General features: G+C 42.4%; 1 protein-coding gene across 2 annotated transcripts; it reads left to right on the plus strand.

The window, feature by feature from the left end:
• The first annotated feature begins 1682 nt into the window (after positions 1-1682).
• On the plus strand, positions 1683-13249 carry lclat1 (lysocardiolipin acyltransferase 1). Of its 2 annotated transcripts, XM_062397133.1 has the most exons (6): positions 1683-2037; positions 6650-6817; positions 7226-7424; positions 8032-8178; positions 9717-9833; positions 10830-13249. In XM_062397133.1, the coding sequence occupies exons 2-6, from the start codon at positions 6650-6652 to the stop codon at positions 11348-11350; spliced, it is 1152 nt and encodes a 383-aa protein (XP_062253117.1). In that variant the 5' UTR covers positions 1683-2037; the 3' UTR covers positions 11351-13249. The 2 variants fall into 2 exon arrangements, with proteins under 2 accessions (XP_062253117.1, XP_062253118.1); XM_062397134.1 differs by lacking the exon at positions 1683-2037 and having other exon boundaries at positions 6684-6817; positions 7095-7424.
• The last annotated feature ends 2078 nt before the right edge of the window (positions 13250-15327 follow it).

Consider the following 15327-nt stretch of genomic DNA (forward strand, 5'->3'; position numbering starts at 1 on the left):
ATTTTTGTCACCTGCCATCTCTATGTCCGTCTCTCATTAGAGCCCAAGACCACTTTTCGACCAATTAAGATATTTATTTGATTAGTGTGCACATTTGAAATGTGTCTGTTGCACCAGATCCTTTTTCTTTGCTCTTATAGCTATTAAGCAAATATTGAAAAGAGGTGTTGAGGTGTTGTTTAGACGCTCTGCATATATAAATACAGCACATTTTGAAGTTCACAGCTTATTCACTGTTTCAATCTCAGGGTGTAAATGAAGCACTTCTCCTCAGTGTAGTCTTGTGCTGTTTCTTTTTTTATTGTGATGTTAATTATCTTGTTATCATCTTTTTTATTGTCTTCTTTATTATTTTCTTATCACCTTTTTATTTAACTATATTTATTCTCCCTCAACTGCTTTTATGTGATCAAGTTTGTATGTGACAAACCTCAGTGTTGATGTCTGGTCTTCCTGTCACGTTGTTACCTGCCAATTGTTATTTCTCTCGCAATTGCATTTTGCTTTGATTTACTAGTTTGTCTGTTGTTAAAGGTGCTATTTGAGTAAAGTGTATTATAGTTATTATTTTTTTTAACCTGTATTGGCTTATTTCACAGCAGACATTTTGACTTGACACACTTTGCAGTTTTCAGACATGAACTTCAGGTAATGTGCAGACAATTGAGCCAGGACCTTTTCTGGAGTTTCGACTTTTTGATATGAAGAAATAAGCAAGAGATTGTCTGGGTCTAACGCATCCACAACAACAAGAAAATCTCGGGAGCGTTAAATGTGAGGTGTTGAATCTGGGTAGAGCAGGCAGGAGGCAGGACATAAGGTGCAAATGCTGCTGTGGAAATCACTTGTATTTGTTTATAGCATAGTGACATCGGCTCTTTTTAATCTAGAGAAACCTGTTTTATTTTTGTTCAGCTTTGCATCTGTTGTAGAAACATCATCAATCCACCCGCTCACAGTGAATCATCAGTATAATCTCCTGCTGCTCTCTCACATGGGCTCCTGAGATGCCAACAGTCTCTGGAGTTTCTGCAGGGGGTTGGCAGGAAAAACTCCAATGCACTGGAGTCCAGTGTATATTCGTAGGCGGGTCAGCAAAGGCCAAGATGTTCCTCTTCAAATTAACATAGGCAGTGATTAACTTTATTATTTAACACCTATGGTTTTCCTGCTGTGTCATGTCAAACTGTCTGCTGTAAAAAAAAAACAGCCTATTTATGATTGACATGACAGAGAGTGTTGGAAAGTCAGTTGGATGATTTACTAAAACTCTAGCCTAGTTTAAAAAAGTTACGTTGCTTGAATATTGACAATTATAAAATTATGAAGCCAAATAATTGAATCTGAAAATGGTCACATACAAATAATTTGATACATTGTTGCTCAGGATATTAATTCAAATGCAATAATGATGGTAAAAAGTATCACATTTAGTTTTATATGAGAAAAAAGATGTGATTACTTCTTCCACCATTGGATCATGAGTAGAGTTATCTGCCTGTTTCACTTTGCACCCCTCGACTCAAACTCTACTCACAGCTTAAAATATAACAACTACATCCACAATCAGTGTGTGTAATCTACTTATTCTTTAAAATGAGTGCACATGCTGCGGCTGCTCAGTCTGCCTCTGTGGTTTCCCCGTTACTGCAGCTACAAACAGCGCCCCCTGTCTGCGCCTGGGTGCAAGGTAAGATAGGAGGTGACAGGTTGCGCTAGCAGAGCAGTATGGCGGCTACACTTCAGCTGCAGTGATATTAAAGTAAAGAAACATAAAGAAAGTGAGGTAACCGCGGGTCCGCGACAGACTCCGCTCATATTTAACACAGTTTTTGCCTTGAAGACCAGTAACGCGGTAATTATTTTTGTAAATAAGCTTCTGCTAGTCAGCTTAGCTCATGTTAGCGAGCTGCTAACTAGCTAGGTAGCGGAGCTGCTATGTCGCAAGCGAGTGGTTCGGCTAACAGGAGCTAACAGGAGCTAACGCAGCTCGCTCGCCTATCAAGCAAACCTTGCATTTGGAGGAAAACAGTAAAGGTGGGTGTATTGTCATTCAACGGCATGTAGATACTATTCCACTGTGGTTAGCGAGATAGCTAGCTGAACAGGTTTACCCCGGCTAACATGTGCTAGCGTTGTGTTTAAATGTTGCCTTTTAAGTGTTTTGCTCTGTTAGCATGAACGTTGTTGTTTTCGCCAGCCCCGGTTGTTGTTGACAGTTCGCGCGCTGCAGGCAGAGATTACCAGGACAGCAGTTAGCAATGTAGGCTAATCCCCTCCAAAGCGAATGCTCTTATACTAACGTTATTTTACGAACAGTTCAACTTATTGGCTGAGTTGTACTTAGTTTTAAAGTCGCAGTCATTTAACGTTGTAACGGTGCAGAAGCTCGCATGGTGTAAACTGTGTGACGTTTGCTATGCACGCTTGTCTTGATCGCACCCATCACAGCTCTGTCTTTAAAGCTGTCACTCACTTGCATCTGAAGACCATGACATTAACTAACCAGGATTATTATGTGCACATCTTCCTGTTTGTGCAAGCAGTCTCCTTCGTGTTAAACCGTAACTAACCCTCGATGCTCTCCAGCTGCCCCACCCTAGCTTAATGGAAAACTGCTCTTGATTATTCATCTGGGAGGTTTTGGTTTACCCAGTCTGCTTTTCCTATTGCTGGCCACAGAAAATACTACTGTTGTTGAACTAGGTGAGATGTCAGGTTGTGAGGCTCCAGGCACTGCACCTCATCATTTATCTACAGATCAGTCAATATGTGATTCTTCGGTCAACAAAAGTTGATGTTAACACATGCAAAGTTATGTGTACACTGGAATTATTGTCAGAATATATTACACTTTTCCATACCTGTTTTCAGTATGTTTGCACAGTGTATCTATCCCCCAGGGGCTGCTTGAAGATTTTCCATTGCTATCAAATGATCTTGCAGCAAGTGCACATCCCTGCCAAAGCCCAACAGTCTCCTTATAAAACCCCATTTAAATTTGGATCTGCACCAAATTGCACTCGCATAGATATAAGTATTCTAAACGTGCCAACTTTTTTTTTTGCATCTACATAAAATAAAATAATCCTTTATTAGTCCCACATTGGGGAAATGCGCAAGCCAGTAAAAGCCTTAACTTACAACGTTAAACAAAGTGATATGAAAAAATGCTGGATCTGCCACGTGATCCAGATCCACGTAAAAACTGAGTGGGTTCCTCCCTGACACTTTAAAAATGTTGTGATAATCTTGGAGTGGCAGTAGTTTTTGCATAATCCTGCTAACTACCCTAATATACAAACAAACACGCCCTAGAACATAATCTCCTTTGGGAGGTGATAATCATCTCAGCCTGTTAAGCCATCTGTATTATGTTGAGTTAAGTGTTTGAGTTCACAAGACACCTTTTGGAGTTCCAGGGACAAACAGCATTGCAGCCAATTCCAATACAATTTAAGTAAACGGCGACCACTTATTAAAACGTAAAAAATAAAAGAACAAAAGCATTAAATGCCTCCATTACACTCCTGTGGTGTCATCTAAGTGTCCGTAAATCCCGACATCAACTTCATCATGTTTTAGCCTAAATGTCCTCTGTGAACCTCTGGAGCCGTGTCGGGTGTGAATCACAGCATTGACTGATATTAGCCCTTCACATACATATTGGTATCATCTAGGCCTAGGCAATAAATGAATATCAGTAATTATTGCAATATAATTTTCATTAATCATAATGTAAGAAAGTTCATATATGGCCAATGAGTTGTGCAAACACAGTGAGGAGTTATAACACATAACTGAATAACCTGAGTTTTGCTAAATGTTTTGCTGTTTATCAAGTTTTGGTCATTGTCTGCTCATCAAGAAGTTATTTTACACGGAAAATGCATCAAAAAGATTTGCATTTCTGAATTCAAGTTCACGTAACTAAAGCCTAAGTACAATAATAATAATGTATTTTTTATGAAGAAAAAAAGAGATGAAGAGATGTAGACGTTGTTGGGAGAGATTTGGATTCTTCCAAGTGCCCTTTAGATCAATAAATAGACCTGCACTTAAATCTGTTTGCAGTTTAATTATCTATTTTATCATCCTTCCTCTCTTTCATCCTTTTACACACATACACACACACACCGCCTAAGCACATTGTTTAGCCTAGACATGCTTGACCTCTTCACTCTGCTATGCTCTGCTGGGATGTCTGCTCTTCTTGGCTTAAAGGGAGGAATGTAAAATGATTGCCAGAGAATTCAGACTTGGACTATGGGGAGTATGCTGTGTGTTGCCTCTGCTGGTGTGTTTCGGCAGTGCTTTCAGGATAATTACATCGGCGAAAATGTTAAACCAACCCAGATGGATGGGAATAAATCAAACTAATAGCGTGTGCTAGCTTTGGAGAATGAAAACAAAAGCGTTTCCTTGGATGCCTTACGTAAAAAGTGTTGGGTCCCTGGTGCACATGCCAAGCGGAACAAAAACATGTTTATTTAACACTTAAAGGTTCATAATTCCATGCAATTCTCACATCTCGTACTCTGAGTGTTATGCCTCTGTGCTGCATGTGTTATCTGACTGAATGTTCCAGCAGCCACCCAAGGGTGTGTTTTTTGTGTGCGTTGGGACATAGTCTAATTGTGGCAACTGTGCTGAGCAAGCCTTGTTTCCTCACCTGTCTCATGCCTCATATTTTCCATTGTTAAAGCCAGTAACCCTTAAACCCTCATTGCCAGCATAAACATGCACGCAAACAGACTTGCATTTTTTTTTAATTGCACCTTCAGCCACTTTGGTGAGACTTGCTGCGTCACGGTGACACAGAGGTTGTCGACGTGAGCAAGACGATGGGAGTGTTGGGGTCAGGTAGTCTGAACCAAATGCTTGTGCAATCATCATCTTAATTGAGGTGAAAGGGTGTTAATCACTGTTAACATTAAATAAGAAAGCACCTGTTGGATGACGTGGCTCAGACTACCATACGTCAGCAAGGCAGAGATTCAATCAGATCATGGCTCGCTGTAATTCTCCTTGTAACCTTCACCTTACGCCTGCAGGTACTGATCCGGTTGTAGTTCTAAGCTTACGTTTTGTGAAATCTGTTTTCGTCTGGGTTTATAAAAACTTTGGATTTTTATGTATCCCATTATATGTACTACATGAGGTCACCAAAGTTCATGTACTAATAAAGTACAGCCAAAGCAGGTGCAACAAGATGAACAGGACATTGAGAGACAAGCCTGTCCTGCCGTACCAGGAAAAATAAAGTTAAAATACCTCAGTTGGGTGTACCACAGTTATGTAGGGATTTTCAAGACGGATATAAGCCACATTTAATATAACCATAGGATGCTGAAGAGGTCACCACTGATGTCATTGAAGTGACAACTGATCCCCATTGGTATGTCCCTATGAGCCCCTATAAAGGTGTTTGTTAGGTCATAGACAATTGAAGGTCCTGTTACTTGGTTCTCTCTTCCCTCAGGGATCTAATGACCATGAGGTGTTTCTGTGGCATTCACAAAAAGGCGTAACTAGCATTCAGTCTACCCTCTTTTTACATTCATCCAGGTTGACAACAGGATAGCTATCTATGGTTGTCTCTAAAATAATGACCTGGCAGCATTTGTTGAAAATTCCTGTTACATAAAAAAGTTATGGAAAAGATTTTGTTGGATATTTATCTGCCACAGCAACGACGACAGTTAGTGGACAGAGGCATTGTTTTCTCGGGTTGTCTGTCCATTCCATTCTTGTTAACATGACATGTTGAGAAGAACACCTTGAGGGAATTTCTCCAAATTCTGTACGAGCAGTCTGTTGAGCTCATGGATGAACTGATTTGATTTTCATGGTCGAAGGTCACTATGACCTCTCATAACACATTTAGAATCTTGTGAACGCAACTTGTCATGAACACATCCAGGGAATCCTTTCAAAATTGGTCACTTGGAACTGTGGTGGAACTGATTCTAATTAAATTTTCAAAAGTAATTTTGACATTACAAAATACTTTTTTGATCTTCGAATATTATATCTAGGGGAGTTCTTCAAATTTGGTACAAAAACACACCTGGACTCTAAGATGAACTGTAGATTTTGGGGGTTAACTGTCAATATCATGATGGCCTCACAAAAAATGTTTTTGGTGTTTTGAAGTTGAAGTCTGCACTAAGGGGCCAGTTACTTGGACTGATAAAATGTCCTGGAAAAAAATGTGTATAGACCGAAAATACTGGTTGGTGGCAGCCGACAACCCGAGAGTGGCTGTTCGAGATTTATGTCAGAAAACGTGGCTCAAAGGTTGCGCCACTAATTGTTGAGTTAATCATTCCAAAGCCACAGCCACACTTGATTTAGTGACCACGCACCCTCGATTTGTTAACCACAGTCAGAAAGATTCTCCTATTTACATTCCTGGGGTGGAATGTCTGCCCTGGATTTTCCACTGTTTGTGGGAAAATATGTCGGAAAAACAACAGAACAGCAGGCTTCAGTATTGATGAGCCCCACTTCAGCTCCTTTCCATAGTAGCTAGACAGGAATACATTCCATAAACATTTTTTATATTTTTTAGCCCCATCTTCATCTCACATTATGCTTAGATGTGACTCATAATCCAACTAACCTCGTCTCGTTCATCTCTCCACAGATGGCTGTGTCGGTGCGGGGCCTCTACTTTATGGTGACCCTGTTTTTGGGTAGTTTCTTTGGAAGTATATTCATGCTGGGCCCAGTTCTGCCCCTCATGCTGCTGTCTCCTGCTTGGTACCGCTGGATCACCGATCGCATCGTCGCTACCTGGCTCACCCTCCCTGTGGTGTGTACCCCGGCCTTTACTGAGCTTAAGTCTGTGTGTGCCAGATGGTCTGAAGTAACCTAATTGACACAGTCACGACAAGATGCGTCATCTCCAGCTTTATTTATTCTTCCCTGTTTATTTTTGTCAGAAGTACACTTCATTTATTCAGACTGCCCTTGAGAAAATGTATGCAAATCTTGTTTACAGTGGCAACAAAAATGAATAGCATTATTTATTCATTTTCATCTGACTCTTTTCTCTCTTAAATTCATCTTGCCACCATTCCTCTTCCCAGTCTCTCCTCTCCCCCTCTTCATCCTTTTTTAAATCCTTCTCTATCTCTTGCCCACTCTTCTTTCCATTCTTCCCCCTTCGCACTACTTTCTTTTATCCTCCTTCCACCCCCCACTACTCTGCGCTTTACAGGCCCTGCTGGAGCTGGTATTTGGGGTGAAGGTGGTGATAACAGGGGATGGCTTCATTCCGGGGGAGCGCAGCGTGATCATCATGAACCATCGTACACGTCTGGACTGGATGTTCCTCTGGTGTTGTCTGCTCAGATACAGCTACCTCCGCCTGGAGAAGATCTGCCTCAAGGCTGTCCTCAAGGCTGTGCCTGGCTTTGGTTCGTGTACAGTTGTCATCGGGCTTATACTAACTTGCACATTTTTGCATACTAAAATATATAATATTTTCTTCATAGAGCATTTCTTCAAAGTAGTTTACGTTAAAGAGGAGGGGAAATCATTCAACTGTGGACATTTAGAATAGATAGGAAAACTCAGGCCAGTTTATTATAAGCAAAGAAAATAAGCAATTTTTATGCTTCCACTTCAGCGACAACTACTGGCCAGAGGCGATATGTTTTTGCTTGTTCTTGTGTATGTCCCATTTTTTTGGACAACTTGAGGGAATTTCTTCAAATTCAAAACACTCAGGTACATTCAAAGACGAATTAATAAGATTTCTGTGATCAAAAGTCACGGTGACCTCACAAGTCTGAACATATTTTTAATGGTTACTGAAGCCACACTGGGTGGCGAAGTCTTCCAACTGGAGACTGGTATTTCTAGTCTTTGCTGCAAACACTTCCACCAGAAGGTTATCATAGAGCATGATGCAAATGTCCCAGATCTATAGGACAATTCTTGAAAAAGTGTTGCACAGTCACTTGAATATGGGGAAGTAATTAGTCACACATATAAAGACAATGCACTGTGTGTACTTTCCAGGCTGGGCAATGCAGGTGGCCTGCTTTGTCTTTATTCAGCGTCGCTGGGAGGCGGACAAGAGACACATGGAGAACATGCTGGACTACTTCTGTGACATCAGAGAGCCACTGCAGCTGCTGCTGTTCCCAGAAGGCACAGACCTCACTGGTGAGAAGACTGCATCACTCCATCCATACCTACAACACTTGGCTCACAATTCAGTGGTTATTCTCAGAATGTGTTGTCCACCAGCCAGTCTATGGAGCTCGGTGGGGCCTGACACCTGACACTGTTACGCAAACATAATTTCAAAGTGATAAGACGTAGTCAAATCCCCGACACACCCCCCACACAGTCATTTCTGCAGGAATGCTCTGATCTTTGGTGTCCAAAGCCCCTTTGGATCACAATTAAGCCAATCAGACTCTAGAGCAGCTTTTCTAGGGGAAGCTTAACTTCTCTTTACATTTCATGATGTCATGACCTCTCGTGATGTCATGAGGGGGTCCAGTTTTGTTACATCATAATTGGCTGGCAGCTTTAGGGCTTTAAAAGATTGTTTCACTTTTGATGTTGCGTTTGTACTTGCGCGTGTGGTTGCACAAGCTTGCGTCTGCAGTTAAGTCTCTTAAACCACGGGGCTTATTGTGGCGTTATGTATACAGTATGTTCTGAGTAGGGTTGCAACTGTAGGAGACTTTCACGGTATGACAACTGTCTCGGATAATGAAAGGTTTCACGGTATCACGGTTTCACAATTCATTCTTGTGGGATCTTACCTAATATCCTCTTTGCCAGTGACTGTGTGCCAGTTGGTCCTAATGAATTGACAGAATTATAATCGACTGAACACAATTTAAAAAGTAGCATGTAACCCTGATATATTGCATAACTAAAGCATGTTAGTTTGCACACGCACGCCTCGAGCTTCAGGAGCTGGTACTGAATGTACGTAAGACCCTCTACAAACTAAATTGATTGAAAGATTGCATAAGAGTTACAAGTTCAGTACGTCCCCTCGAGGGAACAGAGGCCTGATCAGCGGAGGTCTGTCCATACTACCTCTCTGTGTCTGAAGCAGCTGCTTGTTACATAATATGATTAATGAGTCATGATATAGTTTCCATGTTCCTGCAACTAGCTCCTGAGGAATGTCTGGTTAATAAACACTCATCTTTCCTGTGTTTTATGTACCGCTCTGGTTTTTACAAATGTGTAAGTGTTTGTCCCTGGAGGATGTATTTCATAAATTAAGTCACATCCCGTTGTCAGGCGTATAGAATGTGCATGTATGTGTATACAATGTGCATTTGTTAACATTTTACCCCAAAATGTTCTTAATTCATGTTCTGTATGTTCGGTTATATTTGTTTTCTTTTTAGTAGTTTATAATAAACTTTGGTTAAACTGTAAAATATCAAGCCTCAGTTACATTTGCTAGTCTCAAGGTCTTAATATCAACATCTCCGGAATCATTGCCAAATTGCTTTTTATTTAACATATCTGTATTGAAGTTGTTTATCCCCTGATATAGGTATAAGGATTAAATAGTTTTACTAGGTTGTAACTGTAATGTAAATAGTATAATATACAATTACTGATTGCATCCTAGTGAGAACACAAAACATTTTTAGCACAATGTACTGGTGAAAAAGTGTGAGTGAGTCTGTCTCCTAGAGATGTATCACTGTGTCTGTCTCCTGCAGAAAACACGAGAGCAAAGAGTGATGTGTTTGCTGCCAAGAACAACCTGCCAAAGTTTGAGTATGTGCTGCATCCACGAACCACTGGATTCACCTTCATTGTGGACAGACTGCGAAAAGGTCAGCTGGGATCCACTTCAACACTTTTCTGAAATCATGTAAAGACGATGGTCCTCTTACAAATCTCCAGAACATTTTGTAGATGGTGATGCAACAAACAGCGTTGTCAAAAGACCAGTGACGTGTTATTTTCTTTTTTGCTGATTGGAATGATTTGGTTGCAAAAAGAATAAGTAGGGCACAAAGCCTGTCATAGTTGTGGAAACACGTCCTCAGCATAACCAGGGGAAATTGACATGTTACTATAATGACTAGTTATTCCACTGACGCTGTTTTGAGAAGAGGGATCATACCTGTTATTCGAAGATTCAGACCTATAATTCATCCTCCTGCCAGCCATTACAGCACCCCTGGGATTCTCATGTTTCCCTATGAGCCAATTATGGCAGTCGTCCAGAGTTCTTAAATACCACTTCTGGTCTCGCCGTCTCGAGCCCCACCCGCCCTGGATGCTGAGCATGGCACTAACTCTCCTAGCAGGTGCTGTGAATCATTATGATTTCATAAGACTTAGCTAATACTCCTCTCTGGCTCTCTGCACCGCTGACTAACATGCTGCACATGTTGTCTCTGTCCAGTCTGCCCCTCTGAGCCTTATTTTTTCCATCATAGACCTGAGCTGTACAGGAGCAGGCGCTGGCAGGTGTCCTGTACACTCTATTTCATTCAGTTCTCCATGTGTGTTGTCCGGGTACTGATGATAGGATGGTATAGAGCTCATGGTTGTTTGAGAGCAGGGCGGGGATGAAGCTCTAAGCCCCTGGATAATTAGAGGTCCATGTGTATTTGAGTTAGGAGCTGATATATTGAAGGTGAACAGCACAGTTGAATAACCAGTGTGGATGTGAAAAGGGATAATATGAAGTCTCCTTGTAGTGTCATGTCTTTGTCTGGAACTATACAGTTCACATTAAGTCGGGACTTTTAAAGTGGGAAGTCCTGTTGTGCTGATCTTTTATTTAACTAAACTTAAGAGCTGTGTCCCTTTTTTCTCAGGAGACAATCTGGATGCCGTTCATGACATCACAGTGGCCTATCCGAAGAACATCCCCCAGACAGAGCGCCACCTGATCCTGGGGCTTTTCCCCCGCGAGATCCACTTCCACGTCCGCCGCCACCCAGTGTCTTCCCTGCCCGGCTCATCAGACCTGGAGGCTTGGTGTCGAGAGCGCTGGGCTGAGAAGGAGGTCCGTCTCCGCGACTTCTACTCAAGCCAGCCCCGGGCCTTCGACAGAGAAGGTGTGGCTCGTGTGCCACCCTGTAAGACGGAGCTGCGCGTGGCTCTGATCAAAGCCGCCTCGCTGCTGTACTGGACCGGCTTCATCGCTCTGTGCATCACCGGCCTGTGGCTGTGGGCTCCATTCAGGCTCTATTTCGTGGTCATGGTTGGAGTGTACATGGCCCAGCAGAAGCTGGTTGGAGGGGTTGAGCTGCTGGAGTTGTCCTGCCATCGATACTGGAAGTCCAGAGCTGCTGATGTGGGTGACAAGAAAAAGATGGATGGGAAGATGCAGTGAAGATGGAAGACTGGATTGACTGGTCAATGGCATGTGCTTGGCAAGGACGCTGAGGACTCCATTGTTGCTGTGTGTTCAGGCCAGAGGGCTAGAGGATCCCTTAGAGGGAGCCGGAACTCCATGCCTTAGAAAGAGAGTAGTATGTGCTCTCCTGCAGCTGGCATGGCTTCAGTGGAAAGATCTCAACTTTCTGGTGAAGGAAAAAAAGAGGAATGTTATGTAAATTTGTGTTGGGCTCAAGAAATTCATGATACATGGCGTCACCTGCCCTTCAATTCTCTTCCTGTATAATCACAGTCGATTCGCTTGCTGTCTGTGCATTTTATCTGTTCTTTTGTTGTCAGTGTATCTGTTGTTGAAGAACCTCAGTGTTGACATGTGTCATGGAATATTGTTGTTAGAAATAATTTTTTTATACTATTGCCATTTCCTGTTAACTTTTTTTTTTATTGACTGTAGCCTGTGTTGCCCTTGGTTTTATTTTGTTTTTTTCATAAGTTTGGAACCGAGCCATAGTACAGTTCAAATGTACATGTGATGACTTGATTTACCAATTTTCAAATAAGCACTGTAGTTAGTGGGAGTATGATGAGACTAATTAAATGAATCCATCATAGGACGGGTAAAAATCCTAGAGGATTATCAATGTGTATAAAGGTATATATGTACCACTGTTTACCTTTACTGGGTATAATTGCCCTTTTATACAAATTGGGGAATGGAATTTCCCACTTAGTCATAAGAAAAAACTTGTGATGTTGTTTATCACTTGAAAATATTATGTTGAAATTTATGTATAATTATGCTTGTTTGCTCAAGTAGCTTTTGCGCATAAAAGCCAAAGGTGAGAGAAGCGGACGCGATGTAAAACAGTACCAAACAGAATGTAGTAGGAGAGTGTAGCTCCACTCACCACTAACCAGCTCGTCTGCCAGTTCCACTGAGTCCACGCTTGTAATCAGCGACTCATCAAGATCAACATCTGACTGAGATGTTACGTGTGGATAAGCGTAGAAGCAGATGAGCTTTGTGCCCTTTCTTGGAATGAAGGGATGCCGTGCAGAGGCGGGGTGCTGGGGTGGAAGAATGCCCTGTTGGGACAACATTACCCTTGGATGTGCAGGGTGGCACATAGGACCAGACTTGGAGTGGAAAACTGGCCCTCAACTCACCCTAATCCAAAAAAGCCCTGTAATGCCCACCTCTGCTTTTGTCACTCTCTAGAGGACTGGCATTGATGCGCCTGCTAAACTCAATTAGCAAGTGACAGCTGAGAAAGCGTCTCCCAATTGTGCCAAAAAAGGACAGAAATTTAAACAAGACTGGAGCGGTGCTTCAACCACACGTTTAGCCACTGACTCCTGCTGCCACTGAGCTCGATGCCGTCTCAAACCACGTTCATTCTCTGGGTCGGGGAACTTTCGCGTCTCTCTGACGACCTTTAGCAGTTTCACCGCCACTGTGCAGTGTTTGATCTAGCTCACGACTTCAACCCTAGTTTGTTATATAAGCGTCTTTCATGATTGACCGCACTATATAGAAGGTGTCTGAAGCGTCTTTCCTTTTTCTATGTGAATCTGAAGCTCCTGTAGTTCATGTGAAGGGGCTGGTTTCAGTCACTGTGATCAGCTGTTAACACTTTTCTCAGCAGCATGTTGTAGATTACCAAACACTGTTCTCTGTCCATATATCCTCAACACACGCTCAGCTCGAAAAGGGAGTTACCTGTTCACCTGTGCTGTCTTGTGTCGCTCATTTTACAATCACTTGCTGATGCTGGACCTCATTAATTTCACTGTCCTCAGGTACACACAGTGGACTCTGTTATCAGTCCGTCTCTGAAAGGACGATATATATATATATGTGTATATCTCTGAATAAATATGCTGTATCATTTCAGTTGGATTTCCAGATGTTGTTATTTCAAGTTTTTTGCAAATGTCGACTACCGCCCGACAACTCACCTGATCTTTTTGGGTAAATGATGTTATTGCTCATATCACTGTCATTAGGTTGATGGTGTCCTCAGTTTTAAATATTCTCAAACATTTTGTTTAATTACAGGAAGTGTATAAAACTCAAAAACACAAATAGTATTATACCATATGTCAGTCTGTTACTTCTGAATGAAGATAAATGATTCCATTTCTGCATGGGACCCTCCCGGAAGCCCCTCAAGGACCTTCAGGGCTCCCCGGCCCCTGTTAGATACATTATAGTGAGTTGTCACTATACTTTTATAAAAGAAGTTTGACAATTTGCCTCACAGCTGCTTCCCCGTCATCTCACGCATTCCCCCGTCACTGCTTTAATCTACCGTATCAACCCCTACGCTGCAGCGGCTGAGTCGAGACCTTGAACGCCCATGTTACACAACACCAGGGCCGATAGTCTTCATTGCCTGATTTGCCTGCACACAAACAAATATGTTCTCGTCCGCCACAGACGACGAAGACGAAGGTCAGGAGCTCTGAAGGTGAAGAGCGGTCGCCATAGTAACTAATGTTGACTCCCCTGTCTCCTAGCAACGGGATGTGGAGTGATGTCAATGGAAAGCATGCTATTTTCTCCCGCTGACAGAATGATGTCACTGCTCTGTTTGTGTGAAGAGAGAGTGGGGGGGAATGAGAGAAGTTTATTTCTACATTCTATATATCGCTGGATGGACAGAGTGGGGGGGGGGGGTGTGATGGTGATATCACGTGGAATCGGGGAAAGACAAAAAGGTGAGGGTGAACTAAAATAACTGGGGAGGGTGATGAATCACTGGCCAATTAAGGGCACTTTTATGCTCCCAGTTCTTTTTTTTGGTCTCTTCAATCAAAAATAATCCTCTGCATCTGAATCCACCTCAAATTTGCTCTGATGGGTCCGATAGTGGGGGGAAGGAAGACGCAGACGTCACCATTTCACTAGTTCATGTTGTACTCCTGCTGTTGGACTTGTTTCTCAAAGCCAGAGCTTAGTATTAGACTAGTTGGATATAAGAGCCGGACGTTTGCGTCTTGAGAGAATCCCAATGTCCCAAGAGGACTGGATGTCTCTGAAGGGTAGTGGAAAAATAGGTCTCCTTGTAAGCACACACACAAAAGACCGCCACATCCAGATTGGTGCCGTGTCTTTCCAATTGCATGCACACTAATAGGATCAACAGGACAGTGTCATTATCCTTATCCTTATCTGACCATATGGCTTTTTCAATAAAGACGGCAGACAACCCTGAGGTTATGCAGGGACGAAGTCCGAGACTACTATGAATTATGAAGCAGGACAGTCAGTTCTCCGGAGACGGAGCCTCCTTTTTGCCTCGAGTCATGTCCGGCATTTAAATGGCACTGGATATGCTCATAAAAACATCAGTCTCCTCAATCCATTAATCCTTTAGATCCATGGCGAAGGAGAAAAAAAGGAAAAGGAAAGCAACTGCTGTTGGTTACTAAAATAACCCGGGACAGTTTATTTTGTTCAATGACCTTAATTCATATTTATGCGAGCTAAGTTTAGTGCTGCATGCTCAGTGCAGGGCGCCTGCAGGAGTGACTGCAGAGAAGCAGACCTGTTGTTGATCTCACCGTTGTGACACAGACACACCAACAAAGAGGCCTTCCAACAGGATCACGGCTATAAATAACTCTGTGGCAGCACTGCGATATTAGTGGGTGGATTAGGGCTGAAACGTCATTGCCTATTTATAAACCTAAATGCAGTCAAACCTCTGCATGGTGGGTGATTCACAGTGAGTGCAGAGTAGGTGGGATTAAGGATTATAGTCTGGATGTGATGTGTCATTGGTCACAAATGTTTCACATTTTCTCCCTAACTGCTCATTCTGTTTTTTTTTGCCTGAATAGGGCATTTATTTGACTTCACATAATCCATCCGATTTCATTCATTTTCTCCTTCCCAGCGAGTAACATCCTTCTATTTCAATCCTGCAGTGAAGCTCCACAAACCAGGCGAGGGGAGCTAACGTCAGA

The sequence above is a fragment of the Platichthys flesus genome, chromosome 10 (genome assembly GCF_949316205.1).
Source record: "Platichthys flesus chromosome 10, fPlaFle2.1, whole genome shotgun sequence".
NCBI lineage: Eukaryota > Metazoa > Chordata > Actinopteri > Pleuronectiformes > Pleuronectidae > Platichthys > Platichthys flesus.